Source organism: Melospiza georgiana, chromosome 4 (assembly GCF_028018845.1).
Source record: "Melospiza georgiana isolate bMelGeo1 chromosome 4, bMelGeo1.pri, whole genome shotgun sequence".
NCBI classification, from domain to species: domain Eukaryota; kingdom Metazoa; phylum Chordata; class Aves; order Passeriformes; family Passerellidae; genus Melospiza; species Melospiza georgiana.
This window is the reverse complement of record NC_080433.1, coordinates 31,839,142-31,866,231: the sequence shown is the minus strand read 5'-3', so window position 1 is coordinate 31,866,231 and position 27,090 is coordinate 31,839,142. Positions and strand designations below refer to the sequence as shown.

At 44.5% G+C, this 27,090-nt stretch overlaps 1 protein-coding gene across 1 annotated transcript; it reads right to left on the bottom strand.

Annotated features, from left to right (window-relative positions):
- Positions 1-5,862: 5,862 nt before the first annotated feature.
- GRAP2 (GRB2 related adaptor protein 2) lies at positions 5,863-18,885 on the bottom strand. The gene is made up of 7 exons (XM_058022894.1): positions 18,793-18,885; positions 15,650-15,741; positions 13,314-13,433; positions 11,444-11,612; positions 9,690-9,821; positions 8,242-8,361; positions 5,863-6,042 (listed from the first exon to the last, which is right to left on the bottom strand). The coding sequence occupies exons 1-7, from the start codon at positions 18,868-18,870 to the stop codon at positions 5,863-5,865; spliced, it is 891 nt and encodes a 296-aa protein (XP_057878877.1). The 5' UTR covers positions 18,871-18,885.
- Between the last annotated feature and the right edge of the window lie 8,205 nt (positions 18,886-27,090).

Below are 27,090 nucleotides of genomic sequence, written 5' to 3'. Positions count from 1 at the left end.
CGAGTCCCTGCTGCCGTACATTGCTCTTATTGGCACCTCTGCCAGGTGAGCGCGGAGAGCTGCTAATGCACAACGAGCCACAGCCCACTCCGCTCCCATCAAAGCGACTCTCCAAGGGGCAGAGCAAAGGGCAGTTTCCCAAACCCTTAGTCCTGGTAGTAAACTTGCAGTTGATTTCTTTTTCTCCATAAATTTTGATGAGAAAAACAAAAACCAAACCAAACAGAAAACCCCAACAACAACCAAATTAAAAAAAAAAACAAAACGTATTGGTGCAGTCTGCTTCTAATTCAGCATTTCACAACCAAACCTTTGGTATGCTGCAAAAAACATCATCATCATCCCCCCAACACCAACAAAAACAACAACACCAGCAACAAAACTCTGGCAGAAAACATTCTGCCAGAGTCACAAGAAGGGGCACCAAGCACTGATTCCTGCTATATGTTATTACCTGTTGGCACTGCAGTAGTATTCATCGTGGAATCTGACCAGGAAAAGGAACTGGTTAGTAGCACAAGGAAATTATGACACATTCGGTACAGCACAGTCATAGAAGATACCTTCTCTCCTGATCTAGAGGTCATTTGCAATGTATCTCATATTTTCCCCAGGTTTTCCTTTTTCTTTTCCTTTTCAGAACCACAGAATTCATAGATGTGCATGAATCACAGTACTGAAAGGTTTTAGAAGCACCACTTAAACACTCAACTCAAACTTCAGTCATTGTATCAGGACACTGTCATCATTTTATAGCTTTAAGTGAACAGTAGTAGATGCACATCCTAAACTGCTTTTCCTTCCCCATTTTTACTCTTGTTTTTGTTTGTGACACTCTCCATGGCTGTATCTTCCACAAGTCCTGGTGGAAATGTGCCTACTTTGATGAGCGGGGAGAAGCCGCAAGAAACCTAGGGATCTTTAAATTTGTTTGTTTCTTCTTCCTCCCTTTGTTGCTTGGGTAATTTTATTTCTGCACGTCTACAAGGATTCCTGCACGCCTGCCATTTGTGAAATTTTGCATTTTCATGTTGGCAGGCTGGACATGGGCCAAGCACCTCTCACTTGCACAATGGCAGCAGACAATGTGCTTTGAATTTTCTCTGCACGCAAAGGTCAGTGACCCTTCCTCATCCACTTGCCTGCTTCCCTGCTACCCTGGAGCTCACAGATAAGTCATTGGCTGTTTTCTGCTGGCAGTTCTGCTTATGTAAGAAACTTCTTTTGCATTTGATGCGAATTAAGGCTCATGAGTTCTGTCACATGAAAGTTGCCTCTAAAAAATTGGAGAAATTGGCAATGCTCTGCCCTCTTCTTCAGGGCTGTTAAAGGCTTTATCATTCACTCAGTTCATGGTTCCCCACTGAAATGCAAAGTCTTCAGCAGCAAGGACAGGCTGGATGTCAGAAGCTCTTTAGCTCATGCCTGTGTTTTAGCCAGTAAATGTAACTGCCTGGATCACCTAGGGAACACTAATGGTTTTGACTGACCTCCATGGGGTATCATCTAAAAGCACCTGAGCCAATTGCTTTGAACAAATACTTGAAATGAGATGTCTGCAAAGCACTTTCTCTCAGCACAGAGGCACAAGCTGGGGCAGCAAGGTGAAGGGCTGCAGCTGCAAGGAGGTGCACAGAGACTTCTGGGGCTGCACTGGACAGGGATGGGCAGCACTGCCAAACACTTCTCACACCAGTGTGGCGTAGCCCAGGCTCCAGGGCAAAGAGCTGCAGAACAAGAGTCTGAGCAGAGCCCTAGTCCAGATGGCCACACTTCTGCCCACCATCCTTGCTGTCCCTATGATGTGATATTGACATTACTGAAGACTTGCTGCTCCCAGCTGGGGTAGGGGTCACACTTCCCCTCACTGCTGGACTACACCTGCTGTGCCATTGCCCCTGCAGTGCAAAATGTCCCAGCTGATGGCACATTGCTGTTTGAGGCTGCTCAAGCCACGTAGTCCTGGCTGCTGGATCTTTTGCTTGTGACATCCTTGGTTACTCTCTCATCTTGGTTACTCTCCACGCGGGCTGAAGGCAAAAGGGCCTTTCTAGAGCCTGCAGCATTGGGATCTTGTTGGGGAGGAAGGATGAGAGGTGCTGCTAAACAGAAAAAATCAGTAACAGGTGACTGTTGTGAAAAGCTTCAGATTTCCTGCACAGCCCACGGAAACCTCCATTTAAAAAACAACAACCACCACCCATGAACTTGTTTTTGTGGCACAAGAGGCTGGCACAGCAGCCTGAGCAGGTGCTGACTTGGTGGATCATCTCCCTGGTGCTCCTACCTGTGAGCAGTCCAATGGGAACCAGCCCTGATCCCATGGTTTCTCCAGTGAGCACAGCTGCTACAGCAAACATATACACCAAGGCAGAGACCTCTCTTTTGTGGCACAGAAAACTGCCTGCACATCTTTCACACCAAAAGAAATTTCCATTTACTCTTTTTAGCTCAGCCTTATTAATCACAGAGACATTTCCAAGCAAAATATGGACTTGCAGCAGAACATAGGCAAAAAGTTAATTCAGACAGGAGAAGGCACAGCTCAGCTGTGCTCATCAAACTTATTTTACCATGTACAAGTCCAGCTTCCTCTGTTTCATTTGCTATGTTTGCCTTCCCACATACTTTTCCTACTTTTATCTCAGTTTACATTCTCTTCTCTCATTAACTGTCTTTCTTGCTTAAGAAAAATAACAAAGAAAATACTCTTCTGGTTTTCCTCTTTATCCCTTCCCATTTTGGTTTCACAGTGGACTCTCTTGGGATATGTTCCAGACAAAGGTTTGGTTCTTTCCAAAACACTAGCAAATGTCAGGTAAGGTCAGTGCAGCACTGTCACCTTAAGGCTCCAGTCCTAGGTTGCTAATATGTGCCTCTTGCACGGGCAATAGACTCTGAGGTGTGAATGAATCACCACAGAATTAATAAGGATTGTGCTACAATTAAAACCTGTTGGAAGAAAAAGCAGCAAGGTTGGCAGGGTATGTGGTTAGAGGAGAGGAGTGTCTCTCCTTATGAAGTGGCCTGATCTGTGAAAGAGAGAATTTCATGGGCACAAAATGGCATGGGACAGAGAAAACGTCTCCATCCCACAGCCCCTTCTATCCCCCCAAATTCCCCACTTTGCCCTTGTATCTGGAGTCTCTTGGGAATAGCCACAATCCTTAGCACTGCTCTTTTGCTGGGAGAAAAATGACTTTTACTGTGGGAGGGTACAAAAATGCAGGCTGGCCCCTGTGCCTCCCAGCCCCTGCCATGTGCAGTACCTGCAGGCAGCACTGCAAGGCCAAAAGCAGAGACAAGAGAGACTGGGCAAGGCAGCCCTGAGCTCGGCCCCTGCACAGGGCAGCAGAGCAAGGCACTGGTGGAGTTATCACAGATGTCATGAGGCTGTCACCTCCTGGTAATTTTGCTGTCATTAGGTGCTGCTCATAATGAGAAATCCTGATTTTACTGTTGTTCTGGTATGCTGTCCATAATTAGTGTGCAGTCCTTTAATACTAATTACCTTAGGTATTAGTTCCTTAAACATCAGTTCAAAAAAATCACATGAAAATTTACCTCTTCCTCAAATGAGTCATGAGTTAACACAGGGGTACTTGCAGTGCACTTCTTAGACTTGCTTAATTAGTTAATCTCTGTAAAGGGGTTTCAAATGCATGAAGAGCTATCAAACTGCTAAGTGCGCTATCTTCAATTAATTTTGTGCAACTACATCTTCACTACCAAGAGGGTCTTTAGAGTGCTGAGGAAAGGAAAAAGAGACATTGCTTCTAATTTTAAAAGTAACTAATACAGAAAAAAAGGGAATTAATTGAAAGATGATTTGACATGATGGGAATAATTGTGAATACACCATTTCTTTTGTTTCAGCCAGAGCTGAATATGAAATATTCATCATTTTTATCCTTCCTTTGCCTTTGTTAGTCTCTGGTTTCTTGGTTCTGTCTCCTCTTGGTCTTAATGCTCTCCCTTTCTCTCACTGAGTATTAACTCCCTCTCTTCCAAATTTATTACTACCTTACTTCCAAATTTATTACCACCTGGAGTCACTGAGCTTACACTCTCATACAAATGGTAAGGGATCTTGTTCCAAAAGAAGCCTCATGGACTTCCCTTCAGCAGAAGACACTAAAGGGGCAGAGCAGAGCTCCTGTAAGAGAACAGGGCCACATCCAGCCCTGGCAGTCATATTCCCTGGACCACTGTGGTAGCCAGTAAGTTCTTACTGAGTCATTCAAAGTTTTCTATTCTCCATAGAGCTTATATGCCTTGTTAAATATTCTCATTTTACTTCACCCATTAACAATCTGCTTTTGGTGGAGTTCTCTCAAAATGGGTTCTTTGTGCTAACACTCTGTCTAGCTGGCAGCTTTATTCAGGCCAGCCACATTGAATTGGCCTTCCCCAAGAACCTATTTCCTGGGTTCTTTTTCTTCCACTGAGACTAACAAAAGATAAGAACTTTTTGTGTTTGTTGCTGAGTCTGATTTGTGTTTAGAGGTTTTCACTTGCCTATGCCTTCTTTTTCAATAATGATTAATCATCACTTCTGCTTGCTGACTGCTGAGGTCCCACATGTGGTGAAAAATTCAGGCAGTTTGTTTCATATCAACATGCCTGAGCAGTGGTTATGCAGGAGAGTCCCCATCACAGGGATTGTGAAGGGGACAGGTAATGTGCATTTGCAATAAATTTGTATCACATCTGGGCATTCACTCAGCAGTTATTTGAAAACCTATTAATTTACCTAATTTTATCCAAAAGAAACTGGAATAGACTATTATATGGCTATAGCTTTATTCTTTGCATACTGTAAAATAACAGCTTAACTTGTTGGATGAGACATTTCTCTGGTAAGCCAGAGTTGTGTACATGGTGATCCTCAGCACAGCAAGTTCTCAGGGAAAGAACTTCTGCCACCAAACCAGAGAAAACTCTCCAATCCCTCCCCGGTACAGTTTTACAAAAGGAACCAGTGAGGGATATTCACTGTTATCCAATCCAGTGGATACTAATTTAGCTGAAGGGCCTGATCTGCTCTAATCAGGCTATCTAGCTGAAGTGTAGGTACCTAAGACAGCAGCTGAGAACTGGGTAAGTTGTTAGGGGGTACAGAAAGAAGAGCAGGCCTATGAGAAGAAGCAAAGAAAGCTTCTTGCCCTCCCATACCTTCACCACTTGCATGTTTGTACAAAAGCTTACAGGGTTCCTCCCCTTCATCTGGTATATTCATACGGTCCATACACACAGTGTGAGATGGGTAAGCCAGAAACTATTAAGAAAATAGTTAAACTAGAAGAAAGCCAGAAACTATTAAGGAAAGCTAGATTGTTTCAACCTCAACCTAAAGCCCTAACTGAAGGTTTAATGTTGTGGCCAAGGATCATTTAATTCACGTGGGTGTCCCTCCTGCTTCTGACAGAAAGGTGGAATGGAGCCTGAAGAGACTGTGACTGCTACCAGATCCAAAATGAAGGGATAGGGCTACCTGAATACTGAACCTGAAGTTAACCTGAAGCCTGCTTTCCTGAGGGGCCTTTCTACAGAATAAACCTAATTGCAGGAGCTTATCAATAGTTAAAAGAAGTGACAGGGCAGGGAGCACCCAGCAAAGTCTCAATGAACAGTCCAAGATTTTTGCTCCCTCCCCTTTATGACTGTGAAAAAAAGGGGTAAAAAATTTCTTCCTCACAGGGTTCTCTTTCATACCAACATTTCAAAAGATCAATTGCCAATAAATTAAGACAAAACAAAAAACAATGTATGTCCTGGTGGCAAGGGAAGATGCACTCCTTCTCTGTCCCTGTCCTGTCAGAAGAGCAGCTCGAGCAGAGCCCTCTGGGCCGCGCTGTGCCCTCACAGCAGCACCGGTGTGACATAGTTGGCAGGGAAGAGCCCCAGCTCCCCACGCAGGCGTCCCTTCCACCAGGAGGGGTTGGAGCTGTCCAGGACCTCCAGGATGTCCCCAGTGCGGAAGCCCAGCTCGTCGTGCTCCAGAGCATCGAAGTCGTACAAGGCACGGACCCACAGCGTTCGCTGGAACGGAGAGGAGAGACAGGCAGGGAACAAGGAGCCAGGACTGGGAAAGATCGTCTTTGCCACCCCTCCTAGGACCCAGTAAATACATTCACTAAGCAAGGACAAGCAGTGCTGAATTTTAGACCAACTTGCAATTAAACCAGGAAGTGGCCAAGATGGCAGGAAGGAGGGACCAATTAACTGGGACACCCAAGGGATGGTGTTTGGTTTCTCAGCAGCCTCAGTGTATTTGTGGGAATTTGCACCATAAGGTGAAAAGTCAAGACTGAGAGCAGGTCCTTAGGAAATTGTGTTCTCATGGCTCTGCTGCCTCTGCCCTGTAAGGGCAGCCAGGACAGCCACATCTGAAGCCAGTTTTGGGAGCACAGAAGCACTCCTGCCTGAGACCTGCTGGGCTGTAACTATCAGGGAATGGCTCTAGGGAGCTGGCCTGTGCTGGTACAGATATGAAAATGTGTCCTCAGCCAGTTGAGGACTGCACACAGGCAAGCACACAGGCAAGAGTAGAGAACACTGTAAAGAAGATTAAAGAAGGATACTTGCTCTTTCAGGCAATTTAGGGCCATAGGGAAGGGTCTTAAACCTTCTTCAGACTCTCCCCAAGGTCAGGTCCCTGAGATCCAAAGGATTTAGTGTCTGTTTGGGTATACCAGTTTATTTGAGTGTGCACTGTCATGCGCACTATGGTTACATTTTTTTCTAAAGGACTTTGCAGTCAATCTCCCACTTTGGCCAGAAATCATATTTTAAAGGAGATAGCTTGGGCTTCTTTCTGGGAAATTGTTGGCATCCACACCACAAGGCATGGATAATTTAGGAGGTATATCTGGCAGGGACAGAGGGAGAGATCTGTTTGAAGGCACACATATTTTGATAAATCTTCCTTTCGGGCCCTGCTTCGACCTCGCCCCTAGTTATTTGGTTGGACATATAGAACTTCCTATAATTGGATTTGTGGCTTCTACATCACTGATAGGATGTGGCAGGCAAAAGCATGTTGTTATTCATTGCCACAGCCTCTCTGAGAGATAAAAACCACTGTATTTTAAGCTGGATTACAATAAAGACTCGGGGCTTTTGCCAAGAAAAGAGGCATGCCCCTATTTTTTAACATGCTCCAAATAATCTAATCCAATCTGATCTTTTTCACTCATTCTTGAGAAAGGTCTGCTGTCCTTCCCTTCTCTCCTTGGATCTAGGTTCTCTGGTTATGGAGAGAGACATAACCAGACATTGAAGCTGGACTTTTCTTCAAGGAAGAGGAGCATCCTTAGGTCACACTGAGCTGATAGTGAAATATTTGTAGCTGGCAGTGGAGTCACAGGCTGAGGCAGAGACAGACACCACGTTCTGTGTGGGCATTCACACAGTGGGACTTGGCAGAGCAGGGAGTGACTGAAGGTCAAGTTCCAGGTGTGGATCCCATGGGAGAGTGGTCTGGGGTGTCTGCAGAGACACAACTGGATCACACCCACATCCACTGAGCTAAGAGGCTCTGACAGCCAAGGGTGTCAGGTAGGTGAGCACCACTTTGATGGCAAAGGAGGTCTGAGAGATGTGCCAGGCACAGACCTGGGTGATCTCAGGCCTTTTCAGGACTGCAGCAAAAATTAATGGAAGAGACAGTGTGACTACAAGTGCATTGCAAGACAGGAGGAGCACTGTAGCATGGTACAGGATCATGAGGCTGCTCTCCATAGAACTTAAAAAATGTACTGCACATTTAGCTACTGACATCAGTCACTGCCTGGCTGTGGTGGCAAAGATAATTGAAAGCCCCATGCATTAATGGACATGAAGTTCTAGTAGAAGAGATCATTAGGCTTTCAGAAATGTCTTCTGCTGAACTGGTCTCATGCTTGATCAAAATCCATGGGTGAGCTTGCACTCATTCCAGTGTCCCAGATGGGGATTGTTCCTGTTTTGCTGAGCTCATGCTAAGTTCCCTCTTCCACTGAGGCTGCGTAAGACTGACCTTGAGAGCAGTTACCGGAACTATGCTCACATAACACTGTAGTCCAGGAGCAGGTTCCAGTGCCGGGGATAAAGTCACGAGACTCAGAAATGTCTCGTAAGACATGGCCTGGCAGGCAAAAGACACAACTTCTCATGCAACCTCCATGTAGGTGACATGGTGCAGACTGCTAAGGGACCCAGTGACTTGGGCAGAGGAGGCCTCCCAGGTGCATCACCTACCGGTGTCTGCTGATGCAGAGGGTCCGTGTGTCTCCTCTGCATAGCCCCTGCACTTCCTTGGCCATGATCCCTTAGTCTGTGCATCATGTCACTCCTGTCCAGACTCCCACCATATCTTTCCTAGAAAGAAAATAGCAGCAGAAAAGTCATGTTGCTGTGGTTTTGGCTGGAATAGAGTTAATTTTCTTTGCAGTAGCTGGTATAATGCTGTGGTTTGGATTCAGTATGTGAAACTGCTGATAATACACTAACGTTTCAGTTGTTGCTAAGCAGTGGCTCACTCTAAATCGAGGACTTCTCAGTATCTGGCCAAAGGGATATTCCATACCCTAGAACATCATACCCAGTATATAAACTGGGGGGAGATGGCCAGAAGAGGTCAGGGACTGGCATCAGCCAGTGGGTGATGAGCAATTGCATTGTACATCACTTCTTTTTCTTGAGTTTTATTCCTCTCTCTTTTTGTTATTTCCTTTTAAATAAACAGAAAATGATAATAACAACTATTATTACTATTACTGCTACTATTTACTCTATTTCAATTATTAATTTGTTCTTATCTCAACTCATGAGTTTTACCTTTCTCTTGATTCTTTCCCTACCTGCAGGAGGAGAAGTGAGCGAGTGGCTGCATGGTTCTTAGTTGCCAGCTGAGTTCAAACCATGACACATATATATTCTGAGATGTATAAATGAGGGGATTTAAGAGTCATTAGTGGGCCAAGAGTCAGGACCGAGCCCACACATCAATAATTTTAGATGTCTGCTTCCAATAAAGTCCCTGTGCTCCAGTTCTGCAAGTAATGACCCTCATGGAAGAGGTCAGCTTAGACTGCTCTATTTTGGATTTTACTTTTTAGGAATTGAAAGCTGACTGTCAGCTGTGTTTCACAGCTGCTGGGACAAATGGTCAGAGAGGGGCTTTTTTGGTCTCTGAGACTTTTGGAGAAAAAAACTAAGGTTGTTCTAACTCACAGATAAAAACCATGCTTGCCAAGGGGACTTCGGGCAATCTGGAGTTATTATGACCCAGTCCTGTCCACTCCTTGCTCTTCCTCTGCCCCATGTGCTGGGGGAACATCAGTTGTGCTGGTGCAGCTGACTGTATCTGAGGACTCACTACTTTACTTTTTCTTGGGCTGCTCCATAGTGTAAAGGACAGCAATCAGGCCTATAAATCTAGTAGCCAAAATAGCCAAAGAAGAATGAGACAAAATCAAATTCAAAGAAAAGCAGCCATATGACCACACATCTAAGTCATATCAACACAAACTGGCCGAGGCAGATGGAGAGAAGTAGGAAACATCTAGGAAACAAGTTCTCTTTTGTGTGCACAGCTGAGAGATGCAGATTTTTGACAAAATAACTGCTCACTCACTACCAAGCAATAAAAGCCAATGTTTCATATGCCTGGGCTTGATGTCCCAGCCCCTTGTTCCTGGCAGTACCTGTTGCTGCTGCAGTATGGGAACAGGATGCTCTACATATCTCCTGGATACAGAAGAATGATCTTCTCCAGCTGCTCCTCCCATGTGGAATCCTTCCCGACCTATCCGTTCCAGGCTCCCACCGCGCCTCTCCTGAAGGAAGAAAGATCACAAAAGTGAGGTCAGGCTTTGCTTCCTACTACATCCTTGACTAAAGCTGTGCAATCATTGCACACTGAGCACTACCACTGCTCTGGAGGCTCTTTCAAATATAAGACTGCCTCTCTGAACAGAAGAACAAATCAGGAATCCTGTATTTTAGATATTTGTAGCCACTCTCCATCTGAAATCAGTGTAGTACTGGGAGGTGCTGGGCTGAAAATATGGCTACTGATGTGATGATCAGCACAGGAGCCAAGCTCTTTTTTGAAATACTGCCCTTAGAATCCATTTGTCTCTGAACTGAAATTTATATATTACAATCATTTTATCATATGGGTGTAGCATCTAAAAATTTGTATTGTGAACAGAAACCCCACTGTGATGGGTGCTAAACATACTCTGCTGTGCCCATCACCATAATAAATGTACAGAGAGTTTGCCAAAGCAAACCTGAGTTCTGTTCTTTCATTTGCCTGTCTGCATCTTGGAGCAAACGCATCTCTTTCCCTTCCTGCTCACAGTCAGCCCAAACAGGTTGTTATACTGATATACAGGCATAGAGTCTTTCTTTCCTTCCCCAGACACAGAGATTCATTGCTGTGATCTCTCTCTTACAAATCCCAGAGCCTGTATTTTAATACCTTACTGGTGCATTTTTAAAGCTCTGTATAAATGGTCTAGAAAGAGACAACAACCCAGGCCCATTCTTCAGACTGAACATGTATCATTTCTCATTTTGAGCCAGCAAGAATGACCCACACACAGCCTATAAAGCTTTACTGCTGTAGTCAGCAGGTCACATACTTTCTGCCTTGCCTCTACTTGCACATCCTGGTAATTTAATACCAGAATCCGTTTCCCAGTAAAGCAGGACTTTGGTTGCTGCAGTGACCAGGCATGTTCATTCCCAGTACAGGGAGTGCAAGGTGTAGCAGGCTCTGCTATGTCATTTGCTTGTTCCCCTGGCACAAAACCAGGCTTTCATTGGACTGGGATTTGTCTGCCTTCTCAAACATTGACTATACCTTCCCTGAAGGCACATCTTGTTCCCAGATCTCCTACGTTCTTCTCGGTAGTACTTTCCAGTTCCTAACAGCCAGGTTAACTGCTCCAGGTTCTGCCCTCTGTTCCCCCACATTCCTTTTACTTGTTTGCTCAGTAGCAGGAGATGGACAACTCTTCTGAGCAGACAAACTTACAGGTGTAATTGCACTCTGGGTGTGTGCAAGGACCCTAAGAAACCAGACTCAAATTCTTCTCAGTCACAACCCACCAGCCAGCTCTGTACCTGCCCTTAGGAAATCTAGGCATTTCAGTAAGGTAAATCCTGCTTCCCTTGGCATCTCAGAATTTCAGTTCTGAGCTATTAGCACAGCTTTAGCAAAGCACCTTTATTCAGATTTGAAGAATCAAAAAATTCTGCTCAATTTTACAACTCTACATACCACTGAATCCCCTACGAATCAGTGTCTCAGGCCCCACCAGTGTAGTTATGTGGCTGGGTTTCCAGGGACACACTGTCCTCCTCCTCACCATGAGACATTCTCATGGGAGGAATTCCTTCCACAGAAAGGTTTCTGACTGAGAAATTCCTAAGGACATTTTGTGTTTACCTTTTCTTCTTGGCTGTTGTCCCTTAGGAAGATCTGCTTCTGCTTGGAGATGGAAGTTGTCTTGTAGTAGTCCACCAGCTTGTTTAGCGATTGGAATTTCTCTGACCACAAGTAATAGCTACCCTTGGAATCCCTCATCACTTTGAAGTGCTGCACATCATCTTCATGCCTGGATCCCAATGGAAAAGAGATCATCAACAGATTGCACTTTTACCTTTTTCTAAAAAGTCTTTTCCAGAAGGGTACCAAGACTTCTTGCTTGGCCAAATCTAAACTTCTGGAAAGTCATGCAGTGGCAGTCCTTGTGCCTACTGGACCCAGATGTGGCTCTGTTTCAAAAGGCTCATCAATCTGCAAACACACAGTGCCCCAGGGCTGCCCAATCACAAAGCACTATCAAAACAAAGCACAGGGTTTTAAACACTCTCTTTTGAAATGAAGGTCACAGGAGCTTCCAGGGTGAAAAAGTGCAGTTGTAGTCTACCCAACAGCCTCTGCAGGTCCTGTTAACATCCAGTCTGCATTGACTACAAGACCTGTATTACACCTTTACACACCATGGGGATCACCACTATATGCAGACAAAGTCATGTGAAGCCATACACTAAACTTTTAAGATGGTATAAAATCTCGGGTAACATCATTACTACAGGTCATTCTCCCTATCCAAAAAGAAAAAAAAAGGAATTTTCTGATGCTGTTACAAGCCAAATTAACAATCTCAACCTTCTGCCCCTTATTCCCCCTGCACCTCCCCTCCCCTCACCTCTTGTCTGATGCGTACAATTCCTCTTTGCACCAGATGTGATCTGGCTTTGGCACCCACCTCCTTGCTCTGTGCAACTCCAGGCACTCAAAACACTCTTCTCAGAGGCTACATCTGCACAAATAGACTAAATGGGGACAGGCAGGGACTGAATGCTATCCTTGACTGCTACAGCCCCAAGCTGCTGAAGTGTTAGCATGGTTGTGGTTTAAATGAAAAAGCTCTCCCTTAGATAGTGCTGGACCATGGTTAGAAAGAACAGGCCAGGAGCTGTTCACAGGGAGCTGCTTGAATACAGCTCTTCTGTTTGGTGGGGTGAAGAGGGTGTAGCCATACAGATCTGACCTCTGTCTCACTGCTTGACTTCAGGGCCAGAGAAAAAGCCTGACTGTACTTGATTTGCTGGTGTTAATTGGTGCAAATGTAACCAGAATGTTTTCCTGCATTCCTCCTAGATACTTTTTGAGCTGCCTGAATCAGCAGGTACATACCACTTGGAAAAGACTAATCATGACTTGTTAATCATGACTCTAATTTAAAACTGGTTATCAACTATTTGACTGAAAATTGGGAAACCAAACATCATTGAAAGGCTCTGTTTAGAAGCAAATGCACTGAGAAGTGCTAGGCTACAGGAAGCTGCTGAAATGTAGCTGGGCTGCAAGAAATGAAAAACCAGTCCTTGTCCAATGGCTGTTTAGTGACCTGTGGGAAAAAAGTTAACAATGTAATAGTAATCTCTTCATAGGTAGTAGCTGAATTCTTGGATTTGGTAACCAGAGCTGTAAGGGAATTAAAACAAATGGAAGACACATGTTAAGGACAGCGGGAGACTTTCCCTTTGCTGTAGCTCTTTTAGAGAAGGAGGTCACCAGGGGATGCAGCTTTGGAATGGGGCATTCACTGTGTCACTTGAAAAGAAGCAGAAACATTTGGGAATCAGATGCCTAATTTGTTCTCATTCACAACACAGCAACACTACCAGTGACTGGCAGCCTGCAAACTTCTCAAGAGCCTACATCACATTAGGAATTCTTATGAGAGGAGGCTAGGGACACCATTAAACAGGAAAGGAAGCAGGAATATGCTGTTGAAAGCAGATACCTGACAGAGATGGAGAAGTCACCCTGAGAGTTCTGACTGGCTCGGACGATGAAGCAGCCGACTCCTTTGCTCATGAGGAGGTTCTCTGCTTCGTGCCGGGATATCTTCTCATCAAACCAGCTGTCAAGTGGGAAAAATCATGGAGATGTGAATAAGGATGGGAATTAAGGTGAGGAATAAAAAAGCTGAGTGTAGGGAGAATGTGAATAAGCAGGGTGGAGGGAAGAAAACAAAAGGACCAGAGGAGCCCACATGGCTACTCCCAGTGGCCACGTATATGCTGAGGTACAGGGGTTTGATGGATGCAGACCATTTTCTTTGAGTAGTAAAAGCATGTACATGCAAAGAGAACAATGTAAGCTTTGGTCTGCTAAGAAGCAACTCTTAGCTGCAACTGTAATTACAGACACAGTACAATAAGGTGTTAGTCAAAGAAATTTTAAATGAAAAATGTGTATGTATACATATATACACACATAACTCTCAGACATATACGTCAAATTGCTTTTTGGCAAACTGAAAATTACTGGGCTGTGATGGATATATTGCATAGAACGCACATAAATTTTTAGTAGAAGCAAGACATGAAAGTTTTACTAGTAATAAATTGGTTCCTGCAAGAGTTGCAATATCACAAAATCACAGAAACACAGAATACATAAGCACACTTACACAAATGTAGCCAGGCATACCAAACAACAGCATAAGGCACTGGACTAATAATGAGAAAGTCATCATAAATAGTAAAAGAATATGATGTCAGTAGGAATTTTTCTGTTAGAGAAACACAAAATAATATACATTTGTGTATGTCCACTCCATAGCTTATAAGATTTACAATCTGCAGTCTTTGACTTCACCTAATACATAATTGCCTGTATTGCATTAAAATGAAGGACTGTTAAGTTCCTAATGTCTGTCATTTCTGCTTTGGAGTTCCCTATTATCATCACAGTTTACCTATGTATCATTAGCAAAGAAAAATCAGATGAGCCTTGATAAACAATCTCAATGATTACTTAATCAGAAAAAAGATGGGCAAAAACAATCCATCAAAAATAGGAGGCAACTTTCTTTCCTACGTCTAGTTCTGTCATCTGGGCTGAACTGCTTCAAACTGCAGACCTGACACTTAGAAAAGTGTCAAAGTGGAAATATTTCTTCACAGCTCTTGCACAGAGAAAGCAACATGAGAAAAATGTGTGTGAAAAAAGAAGCTGCCAGTGCTCCTGAGTGATGGCACAGCCCTGTGAAAGAGTGAACAAGAACAACTGACTGGAAGATCTCATCCCCCTGAGGCCCAAAAGTACAAGCCCTTATTTGCACAGCAAACGAATAATGTCCTTCAGCTCAGCCAAGCAGGTTGGCTTATGTCCAAAAAGGCCACTAAGTGCCACCTCCAAAGGGGACAGAGGCACTTATTTGTAACCTCAAAATCCCTGTGTGCTCCCAGTCTGACTGCTCAGGGCAGCAGTGCGTTACAGCCACAAGCACTGGGCTTGGTGCATGCTCTGCTTGCTCACCCCTGAAATGCTGCAGCACTTGTGAAAAAAGAGGACAATGAGAGGTGCTTCTGGGAGCTTTTCTGCTAACTGAAAGGCTGTAAAAATCCCATGCACTGTCTTATTTATGGCATAGGGTTGGAGAGCACATTTAGTATGCATTCCAACACACATCAGTCCTCTCTGAAAGTGCAGCTCCATCTCCTCAGCGGGAAGAGAGAAATGCAGGTATGCCTGTCCCCTGACAGATCTGTTTGTGTGTGTGAGAGAGACCAGGGCGGCTCGGCTGGTCTGTCAACTCTGCCGATCCAGAGTACCACCAGCTGTCACAGCATTGCACTGACCTCTAGTGCACCGACAGAAACTCACAGGCACTTCGGGGGGCAGGAATGCGGCGGCAGGGTGGGAAAAGGGAGTCAGTGTCCTTAAGAGCCGAAGGGGAGGAAATTTTTTTAGGATTCGTTTTCAGAAAGATCTCTTGCTCTTCCTTTTGTGCTTAGCCTCTGTCTCTGCTCCCAAGACTTCACATCATGACTATTCTCCCTCTCTCTGAGGACATCTAAATGCAATTCCTGCCACATCCCAGTGTCCCTCTGTGCAGCAACAAAGGAGTCACTTGGGACTGACAGCGATCATCAGATCCATTTAGCTCCGAAAGAGCAGAGGATGCTTTGGGGTAGAAATACTCTGTGCTGGCAGAACCGTGTGTAGCATTATGGCAATCCCTGCCAGCCCCAAAGTGCAGGATGTTGTGCCCAGCACTTCCCCTGTCCTCTCCTCTGTGCTCTCGGTGGAAATGTGCCATGGTGGTGACACCATTTCAGTCACACTTACGGGGGAACATGGAAATCAATGAAGTTCTTAGGAACGTAGCCCTCGTGACTTCTGAGCTCAGCCTTGTACCACTCTTCCTGGGAGCTCAAAATCTGCAATGGAGAAATGGATGGAATAAATGCATCTCCTGAGACAGGCAAAAGCAACCAAGATTCAGGAAGAAACCTAGAATGCCTTGTAAGAATAAAATAAAATTGTACGTGTTCTCTGCTCTCCACCCATGGTGCAACAAGGTTAGTGGCTGATGACCACTTCAGAGCAAGCAAGCAATAAAAAAGCCCAAGCAGAATTAGAGAGATGGCTTGTTAACTTTACCCCTTTGTCTGACTGCCTGTCTGTGTATCTCTGATGCCTGTGAAATGAAGAAAATTCAGCTTTGAAAGACTTAGTAGGGGTTTAATTTATTCTCTGTGCTGCCTTTTGTAGCTGGTACTGTAGCATCTCAGATTCACAAGGGAAGAAGAAAATATCTGTGAAAACTCCTCTGACATATGGGTATGGAGGGATATGCAGCTGTGTCTGTGTGTGTTATGGCTGCACAGATGTTACCATGTGCTCTCACCTGTCATTTCACAAGAGATTCTTTAGTGGGTTAAGTCGTCAGCTGCCCTGAGCTTTGCCAAGGTAGATAAAGAAGGAGGCAAAAAGTGTTTTCAAGACACTATTATACTTAGGAGATTGTAAGATAGCTAGGATAGCTGGAAGTGAGTCCACATCACACACTGGAGCAGCTTCAAGTGTGCTCACATTAATGTTAACTGTAATGGTCCTTAGAAGCATCACTGCTGACCAGGGAGGGCCCAAATTCATGACAGCCTGGCTGATGGCCCAAGATACAGCTCTAAGCTGGAGGAGAGAGGACAGGAATACAAACACAGTGGGATTTTACTGCAGATGTTGTGGTCTTTAGTGTTTGACATTCCAGCTCCTGGGACAGGATTCTGCTGTATGAAATAGACCATGTTCCTGCTCTTTCTGGTTTTGGAGAGGAACCTAAAAGCATGAGCCATGACAGTTTTAAAAGGAAAAAGCCAGTGGAAATGACTTAATTTAAAATCTATTGTTAACAGTGATAATACTTACTTCGTGAGCCAGTCTCATGGTTTTGGGAGCCTAAGGCACATTTTAACTGCTTTGTATTGCCAACAGGATGTTACTGTCTCTGGGGCAAATTCTTCATTGCCTTCCCTGCCACGTAGGCAGGATTCAGAATAGTTAAGGAATAGAAAGCTGTGGAATTCCCTACTTGTATAGTCACTGCTGTCCTCATGCCTGGGTGCTGGGTTGAGGATCTTTTTTCATTGCTGTGGCCAAACACAGGGGATGATGGCTACTAGCTGCTCATGCCTGGGCCCTGCTCTGTTGGAAGTGAGGTTTCCAGAACGACCCACCAGCTGTTTGCCACTGCAGAGCTGGCAGGTTTCTCTCAGTGTGTCATCCTCTCAGAGAAGGATGTGGGGGGGGGATTAAGAGGGTGGATTTCCTCCTGTCTCTACTGGTTGAGGGCCTCCTGTTTCCTGTTTTGTAATCTCTACATCAATATTTCACCTTATCTCCTTCATATATCAGCAGGTTGTTGCAGGCAGCATGAGGGGGCTCATGATGGGGTAGGAATGTGTGTGTGCCTATGCCAGAATAGAGTTGTTACTCAGGCTGATTTACTGCTACTACGACTTGGTGGCTAAGGTGGTGTTTTGTTTACCCCAATGACATTGAAGCAAGAAGGAGTTTGATTTTTCTGGTAGTGAATTCTCTCTGACAACCAATAATAATAAAACTGGAGTGTAGTGTTGACACTTTTTATCAGAGGATTCCAGCATACTTTGAAAGGAAGTTCTGGCTTATAATAAGGGGAACTGAGGAACAGAAGGAAAAGTGACCTGGCCAACACCATCACCCCAGCAGGGACTTGATGGAAGTCTCCTGAGAAAAAAGGCATCAGTAAAGGTCATGTGATAGTAGGGACTGAGTGGGGAAGAATAAGAGTGTTCATCTGTGCTGAAGAGATGCAGTGATTTCTCTAGAACCTTCTCACAGCTCTTTGGAAACATTTGGTACTAATGAGCTCTGGATGCTATCAACTTTGTTAAAGTGCCAAGAATTAAAAGGCCAATAAAATAACAAATGGTGGTGATGGAAAAGGCAAAGCTGAGACTCAATATCTGATTATTAGCTGGGATATCTGTGACTGCACAGAGGAGTAGCAAAGGCTCCTTGCCAAACAGGGCTGCACATCCTATGGTTGTACATCATCCCTTTGGACAGTAAAGGAGCTAAGGCCTTAGGGAGGAGTAATACTCAGGCCTTTTCAATGGAAACAGAACATCTAGGGCTGAGAAGTGGATAAATAATTAGGGTGAAACTTCAAATGGCTTCATCTGTGGGACTTTGGTAATGTTAACAAGAACTGTTCTATCACAACACATACAAATCAACTTTAAAGAGACTTCCAGAAGCTCTGTATTGTGGATGACCAACTCTACTTCTGCCATTGCCCCATTGTGAAATTCCTGCAAGGGTGTATATAATGTTATTAGACCAGGACCTCCTAAACTATTCCACTATGTGTGTAACAGTCTGTCTTGTGGAATTCTCCTCTTCTATTTGCAATTGCCTAAGATCCCTGCAGCATCTAACAATAATTACTAACAGTAAAAAGTTAGATATAAATTCTAGAATGGATGAGAGTTATCTTTTAAACAGTTCAACAGCTGGAAATAAGGAAGACAGCAATCCCTCTGGACAGAACTGATCCTGCCTGTGTTTAGACATAATCAGCATAATGTAGTCACTGTGGATGGTTTACCTGGTTAATGAAAACAGACAGGACCCTCAAAATCTGTCACCAAAGATCTTGATCTGTGCCCCAGCAAAGGTACATACCCTTCCCTGCTGACTACCAGAGGACTGCAGGGCAACTAAATCCACAGTTCACGGACATAAAATCAAGAAAAGTGGACACAGACTCAAGTAACCTGGGAATTGTTGTCCTATTGCAAACCCTGTGGGAGAGGAGTATCCTGCATTTGTATCCTAGTTTATAGATGTGCCTCCATCTGTTTGGTCAAGGCAAAGGGAAGCACAAGAAAGAACTGGAAGCAGTCTCAGAAAAGCTGCTTAGTCAAGCTGGGGACTGTACTTACCTTCAACATATCCCCAGCCTGGAAGCTCAACTCATCTTCTCCAGAAGCAGTGAAATCAAACTTGGCAATGGCTTCCATGCTGTGTCTTGGGGGCAGAGCAGAGCTGGAAGAGGTAATGTCAGATACTTGTCAGCACCTATGAGCTACTGGGATTGTGGAGCCCAGCCTCTGGAAAGCTGACAGGCAGTGCTTTGGAGAAGCACTCACCACCTACGGGCAGCCATTAGTTACTAGACATGCAAAGACATCAGCAGGTAGAAGAGAGAGCATGGCTGAGCTGTAATTAGCTGAAGTCAGAAGTACAAATAACCAAGAGTGGATGCTTATTCCAACAGATCTCTTTCTCTAGAGCAACCTCGTGGGAGAAACATGTACAGACCAACTCTGTCACAGCTCCCAATAAAGCAAGTGACTCTGTCCTGCAATAGAAAAATGCATTTGTCTCCTGCAATGACTTACTCTTTGCCTCAAGAGTGAGTCACATTGCTGACAAAACAAACAGGGCTGCAATAAATATATATATTTTTTCTTGGATATGGGCCACAATATGGAAGGTTGAAAGAGTCTTTTCTTTGTGATGGTTTAACATGGGTGACCACAACTTTCAGGTAGAAAAACACTGTTTGCAGAAAGGCTGCATTCCCTATTTTGAAGCTGGCAGAGAGTTAGCCTATCTCAGTGTTGGTAACCCAAGAGCCCAAAATATATCAGACAGCCTGCAAACCAAAGCCTGCTTTTCAGCACCAGAGCAGTGTGGCAGGGGAAGTGGCAAGATGGGCTTTGCTCCTTCACCACTTCCTGCTCACGTAACTCGGATGTACCCCAGCAGGACCATTTTTATAATCAAGAGTTACCAATTTCCCATGGCTGGGTCATGTACCCCACAGCCCAGTGGCGAGGCTGCCAGTGACAAGCCAAGAAATAGCCAGGCAGTGCCACCTTAAGCAACTGAACTGCTGGCAGATGCACTTGCAGCACAGCTTCTGAAGACCATCAGACAGCTGCGATATTGAAGTAATTTTTATGATTTTTAAGCTAGGTTTGTCTGGAAACAAAGATCTTGAAGCTACAGGTTCCACTGCATAATCTCAATTCTCACAACAGTCTATATGGCTTGAGAGGAAGTGCCAGCTTGCCTGATCCAAAAACATTCTTAACCAGAAAGCTCTAGAAAGACACTGTAGAAACAAATTAACAACCCTAATTAGGGTTAGATATTTCTTATTGATTAGAACTGACACAAGATCCCCAAAATATAAAGTGTTGATACTGAGCAAGCTCCAGAATTTTGCCACTTCAAAATCAAAAGGCTGCTGTAGCCTTCCTTCTCAGCAATACATGCTGTAATGTTCCTCCTGTGACACACAACCCAGGGAATTAACTATATGTGTAACCAGGATCCAGGGCCCTGCTCTGATACAGCTCGACTTAAACTGCTGAGAATGAGCTGGAGAAAGCCTGCAGGGCAAAAGCTCTAGGACTGCATCAGCATCAGCCCAGGGATTCCAGAGGAAAACCACCAACATGGGAAGATATGAAATCTCAGAGGAAAAACAAAACCATAGTTTAGTTGTGATAGTCAGTCTAGCTGAGTACCTGCCATGAATCATTTGGGTCACTGAATTGAGCTGTCAGTGCCATCAGTCCTGACCTAGCTGGTGGCAGATGGCAACCATGCAGGGTGACTCTTCATTTCTGATTGATACCTGCAAAGAATCTTTGGCTGCCTTTACACAGGTGAGGAGTATGCTAACGTGTAGCCTAATATTTCATTGAATCCTACCTGGGTTCTGTGTGTGTTAACTGTATACAGCAGTTATTTATTGACTAAATTGTCTATTTCCTGCTTGCACAGTCCCTTTGCACTTGACTAAAGATCCCTGAATAAAGTGATTCACAAGAGGGGCCATAACATCACTGGATATTAGTTCTGATATTTGTTACAATCACTTCTAACTAAAAAAACCCTGATTATATGCTTCCTAGTGGACTCTGTTAGCACTCTCTTTTTTGCTGCTTATAGGTAGGAATTTATATCCATGTGACTGACGAGAGCTATGAAGCACCAAGGCAAATTTTTTGGCAGTCCACAGAGAGCTCTGCTTATTCAGCATGGATCTGTTCTAGAGCAATTGGGGTTGCTTCAGTGCCAGGGCCTCCCGGGTAGGTCTGGGTACACAGCTCAGCTGAGATCTGCCCTGTGCCTGCTATTCCAACCTGCTGCCTTGGGCTTCCAACACACAGCAGTGCTGAACCCCGACACCCTAAGGCACATGGGTGCTTTATTCTCAGGCTTCAGCTTTCCCTGTTCCAAACACTTTCATCTCCTATTCTCCCTGTTGACCTACTAACGCTCTTTAATTCTTACTTCTGATACCTTTTGCAGATTAGGGTCACCCTCTGTCTCATTCTTATTCCAAGACATTGGTGTTACCCTGCAGGTGCAGCTCGGGCCTGATCTGAGAACTGCCCTCTATTCCTGCATAGATATTTTAGGACCTTCAGCCTGTAACCCTCAACAGGCAGTGTCAGCCCCGTTGTGCGCTAACAGAGCAGAGGGGTATTAAACTGGAGGGGAATTAACCCTTAAGGGAACTGGCTAAACAATTCTACTCTTCCATGGAAGACAATTGAAGAAAAAGACAAAAGGAAAATTACTTTAGTAAGGGTTGTTTTTCGGTGTTTTATCTTGCAGTGGTGGCTGCTGCAGAGAGATCAGAGCCAACAGTGCAGGTGGATCCTGGAACTCCTAAGTGCAGACCATTAATCCCAGCTTGAGGAAAAGAACACACTTAAAAACAATTTAAATGCAAACTATTTAAATACAAATCCTGTCTTTGATTATATCCCTTAGATACAGAAGAAGTAGTGGGGGTTCCCTCTACAGGGGCAAGAGAGTAGGAAAACTTTCATTTTTTCAATAACCCAAATGTTAAAGGCGCTATTGGAATGTGGCCTCCTCTGAAGGAGAAGAGTTTGTGAAACAGTTAAAATCCTTCCTCTCACTTCCCTTCCAATTTCAGCAATCCCAGCCTCAGGGAGAGACCAGGAGAGAGATACCTCTTCAAACAATCTAACACATGGATTAAATATGCCTTTCATTGCCAGCGGCTGGATTTAGAAGTGGCTCAAACAGCATCCACAGTGTTGGCTGTGTAGATAAATCAGCAACGCAGTAATGCTCTGGCCTTAAGCTCTTCCCCCACCAGCTACTAAAGCAAAACTAGCCAATAATCCTGTCTTTGAACTCCAGCCTACCACTTTTCAGCACCTGAACTTCAAACCAGTTCTGTTTTTCTGATCCTGTTCCTCCCTCCATGTGTAACTTGAGAATCCCCACTCCACATGGGGCAGTGCCGGGCCCTCATGAGAACTCCCCTGCCTGGAGCCCATTCTTTCCCTCTCTGCATGCCTGTGACTCCCAGCACCACCCCACAACACAGACAGACAGGAAATTCTTCACTGTTATCATAACTTCCATTTCTCAAGCACTTTTTATCCCAAATTCTGCTTTTAACTGCGTGGTGCAACTCCTTTACCCTTTTGATCGCCAAGGACGGTTTTAGACTGTGCATAATGTTCTCTGTGAAAATCACCTTTGTAGAGAGTTTAGCATGAAAGATATGCAATGTTCAAAGAGGATTTTTCAGTTCCAACCGTGAGCTGACCAGCGCCTTTCACTTTGTGCTGGCTTTCTGCATGCAGGTGAATTTTCTCTGTGGTTCACCTTTGTAACAGGGCGGATTCAAGAGGCATAACGCTACAGCAGTTCTGTGGGGCTGGTGCAACAGAAGGTTCACAAAATGAAAAGTGAAAAGCAGCATGGCTTTCACAGCACAAGGTAGGCATTTTCGTTTGGTGGAATGCCATTCCCTGAGCAAGAACATCAGTGTCTCTGTTGATGGCAAGTGCCAAGGCCTAAAACATGTCAGCAAGCAATACAGCCTGACAGCGGAGTCCCAGAGAGTTTAACACCGTTACCCTACACCATGTTGGTTCCAAATTCAGGAGTAACAATGCCAGGGAAGGTCACCACCTATGAAGAGTTCGTCACTTGGGGACTGCCCAGCCTCAGCCTTTCCCAATTTCACCTACTTACATCAGAAAGAGAGCAAAATTACAGCAATGCATTCACTTAACGGAACCATATGCAAAAAGTTTCTATTTGTATGCCTGTAGCATAAAAAACTGCACACATCTCCATTCTGAAGCTTCATCCAGTGAGGTTTTGCACCAAGATATAAACACGAGCTGCCATGTCTTTGTTCGGCTCTGCAAGAGCAACGTGCTGGACTGATGAACAACCGGGGACAGGATTCAAGCCTGAGCATCTGCACAGGAACTCCACATGACATTTCAGCAGAAACAATGGAGAAGGGACCTGCAATCTAAAAGAGCTGTTGCAGATAACAGCTTTGTTTTCACCAGCTAAGCCACATACAAGTGGCATGGGAATATTTAGCTCCAAAAACACAAACCTCTTGCTACTGAGTTAACGGTGCAGCTTCACTGACTGTCAGTGATAAGAGAGTAAAATTTATAAGGGAGAACAAGTCACTAAAACACTCAGAAATGATGCATTTAAGTCTTGGCTATTCTGCCACACAGAACAATGCACAGCATTTTGGCTGAGCCTATGTGCAAACAAAATAAGCCTCCTAGGAACTGGATTCAGAGAACAAACAAACTTTCAGGACTCTATAACCAACAGCAGTTGGTAAGAAATGCCCCAGACAAGGATGGGGCTTAATTTCCCTAGGGAACCCAGGTCTTCTGTGCTCCTTCCCATCGAGTCAGAGTAGAGTTCTGCAGCAACATGGGAAGCTGCTGCAACAACAGGCTCAGAGAGAGGAGCACCTGATACAGTACCAGGTATGATATCACAGCATGAAACTGCGACAGTATAAAATCCCAAATCTTTGCTGTGCTGGAAGGGTTGGTGTGGGGGGACTGGGGTGGTGGGGAAACACCTCCTTCTGTTTGCCTACCTCCTCCCTCAGATGTGGCAGAGGCATTTGTCCTGCACAAGAAAGCTGATAAACAAGACGGCCTTGGGATCCCCCGCTCTGCCCCTACTGCGCAGTCCTTCACCTTTCCTTCCAAGCCTTGCTCCCTTTACCTGGTGCCAGGCGCTCCCCTGGGTCCCGGAGCCGTGGCCAGCCCGTCCCTCGCCGCGCTCCCCTCCCTGGCTCCGAGCAGCGGCTGCGGGGCCACAGAGGCCCGGCCCAGAGCCTGAGCCCCGGCCCCTCCCTCAGCGCCATGTCACACACGGGCACCGGCCCACGTGCCAGGGGACAGCGACAGCCCGGCGTGGCCGTGGGGACACAGGACACAGCCGTGCCTGGAATGGGACAGAGCCGGCATGGGCAGTTTCCAGTCCCTCATGGCAGAAATATTTGGTACCCCGCATATTTAAAATGGTGGTGCCGGTTCAAAAGGAGCTGCCCCTGGCTGCTGCTCCAGCCCATGGCGGTTTAACAGATGAAGAAAGGAGGGTCCCTCAAAAAGTGCAAGTTCTACCCAAATAAGGAGAACAGAAATGAGCACAGATCTGCTAAGTTAACTGAGAAACCGTAAGTCTGTTGAAAAGCATATCTTGAGGAACAAGTAGCTTAAGACATAAAAACATGCAATAAAATAATTTTCAAAGACAACAGAAACAGGAAGACTGCCAGAGTGTGTCTGTAGGGCTGACAGATGATTGAAATGTAAAAAGAATGCTCAAAGAAGATAAGGATGAAGCGCAAAAGCGAAATGAATTTTCTGCATCCATGCATCTCCCATAGGGATATAAGGAGGTCCCCACACTGGAGTTTTCTTTGCAGAGGAAGAACTGCAAAGAAAGTTTGCAGTTTCAAGATGAAGAACTGGAATAAAAGGTTTTAGGAAAAAACAGTAAATGAATAAGGGTAAATCCAAGGATTTGATATTTTAGAAATCTTGACTGAAATCCAAACTGAACATGAAATAGTGAAGGATGAGCAATCAAACTGTGGTTTACAATGCCAGACTTAACTAAGCTGTGGTACTAGGAAAAAGCAGCAAACGCAATGCCAGTGTTTGAGATGTGATTTGAGGGGATGCAAGGTGTTGGTGTGACTTCTGTGTGCCTGAAAAGGATTGAAAGATTATTGATGAAATGAATTACTGGCCCTAAGAGAGAAACAACATACTAATTTCTCCTCGCACAGCTTTTGTAGAAGGAAGTCATATGGCACAAATCTGAGTTCTCTGAAAGAGCTGATGAAAATGTGGATATAGGTGATCGCTTGATATAAAATTTGCATTTCCACATCATTTTTGATAAAGTCTCTTACCAAAGAGTCTTTAAAAAGCCTCCTAGGTTCTCAAAGAATAGGAGGGAAGGTCCTATAGATGATTAACAACTGATTAAAAGTTATGAAACAATTTGAATGTGCTATTCAAAAGATTAATAAATCATCTGGAAAACATGAAGTGACAAAACTTACTGATGAGAAAACATCCAGGGTAATACAAATTAAAGCTGATCACAAAGCCTTGCAGATGATTTTAAAAATATTGTTGAAGTGCAAGATGAATCTCAGTGCTGATTGCTACAAAAGCAATGGACATGGGACAAAACAAACCTAACTACATGAACACAGCAATGAGCTTAAATTAGCAATTACCACTCGGGAAAGACACCTTTGAGATGCTCTTTGAGTTCTATCAAAGGGTCAGCTGAGTGGAAGTCAAAAAGGCAGATTAGGAGGCATCTGGAAAGTGACCAAAACAAACCAGAAGGCAACATGAGTCCACTGTACAAATCCCTGGGGCACCTTCTTGCATATTTGTCACTTGAACACAGCGGCTGGTTCTCATCTCTCCATCTCAAACAGAGGCAGTAGCATTAGAAATAGCAGATAGAAATCAACTAAAGATGACAAAGGGAATGAGAAGTTTCTGGACAAGGAAGGACCAAATCAAAGACTGGGATCTTTTACCCTTAAAAAAAGGTGTCAGAGGGATAAATGCAAAACAACTTCGGAAATAATGACAATCATAGACAAGGTAAACAGAAAGTTTTATCCATCATTTCCCATAACATAAGCACTAGGAGTTCATTCCAAGAGTGTCAGAATCTGGGAGGCCATAGGGAAAGAGACTGTGACATTTCTCACTCTCCTTCCCCAAGCAGCTGTTGCTGGGTGCAGCATCATGGATTGTGAGTAACTTTTACCTGACCCAGTTAATCCTTAGGAGCTGTGGCTCTTCATCAAAAACCACCACAACATGCTAGTCCAAGAGGACTGGTCCAGCAGCTGGCTGGTAGGTGGTAGTCCCCACACACACAGAGCCTTTTGGGGAGGTAGTAATCTGGAATGTCTGTGAGTGTGAAAATTATGAAGCACTCAGACCAGTCAGGGATAGACACAATGAAAACTCCCTCTGAATGGGATAATCTTGAATATATAAAAAATATACAGGTTCATCAGGCAGGGGGCTAAAGGAAGAGTACAGCAGTGAACTCTTGCCATGTTGTGAAAAGTGTGGCTATCAGTACATGAGAAATATAAATTTCTGTACAGGAAGGTGGGACACCAGTCCTCATGGTCTTCTTAGGTTTAAGCTCTGTGCTTTTTTGTGGTGTGTGAATGGCATGACAGATTGCATTACGTTACACACTGGAACGACCTAATTTCTCTATTTTCTACCATGATGTGATCTAATGGGCCCCCCAGCAAGAACACTGCTGGTGACTTGTCACTCATGCTTTCTGCCTGACAATGTCACAAAACACTGCATGGATTCCTGTTATGTATCCAGAACTATTGCATTATAAGATTAAATCTATTAAATGTCAAGGCATAAGAGATGTGGCTTTCTAGACTATAAACAAAACACTCAATACTGGCAAGCTCCCAGCACTGAGAAAGGATAGGAAATAGGATAGAATGGGGAACAACTCTCCTTTCTTTCTTCTCCATTTCTATATATTCCTCCTCTGTCGCAGTTACGGTAACACATTAACCTCTTCACCTTGCAGAATACATCCATCACAACTATGCTGAGAAATATGAAGAAATATCCAGATACTTCAGCCATAAGTAATGGAAACAAACCTAATGAGAAGGACATCAGACTCCATCCAGCCGTGTTTTAGCCAATCTCTATTAGAAAACTGGGTTAAACCCAGCCCAGGCAGACTGGTTATTCCACAGCTACTTGCTGCAGACTTCTTTGTCATTATCTGCTACTGACACAATCCAGACAGGATGGTCAAACCATAGCTATTATACAGTCTGAGAAGACCTGGATTTAAAAAGCTTAATGCAG

Coding starts and splice junctions, on each gene's coding strand:
- GRAP2 (XM_058022894.1), bottom strand. CDS start 18,870: ATGGAAGCCATTGCCAAGTTTGATTTCACTGCTTCTGGAGAAGATGAG. Junction 9,822..11,443: donor ACAACAGCCAAGAAGAAAAG/GTAAACACAAAA, acceptor TTCTTCCTTCAG/GAGAGGCGCGGTGGGAGCCT. Junction 6,043..8,241: donor CTCTGCATCAGCAGACACCG/GTAGGTGATGCA, acceptor TCTCCGTTCCAG/CGAACGCTGTGGGTCCGTGC.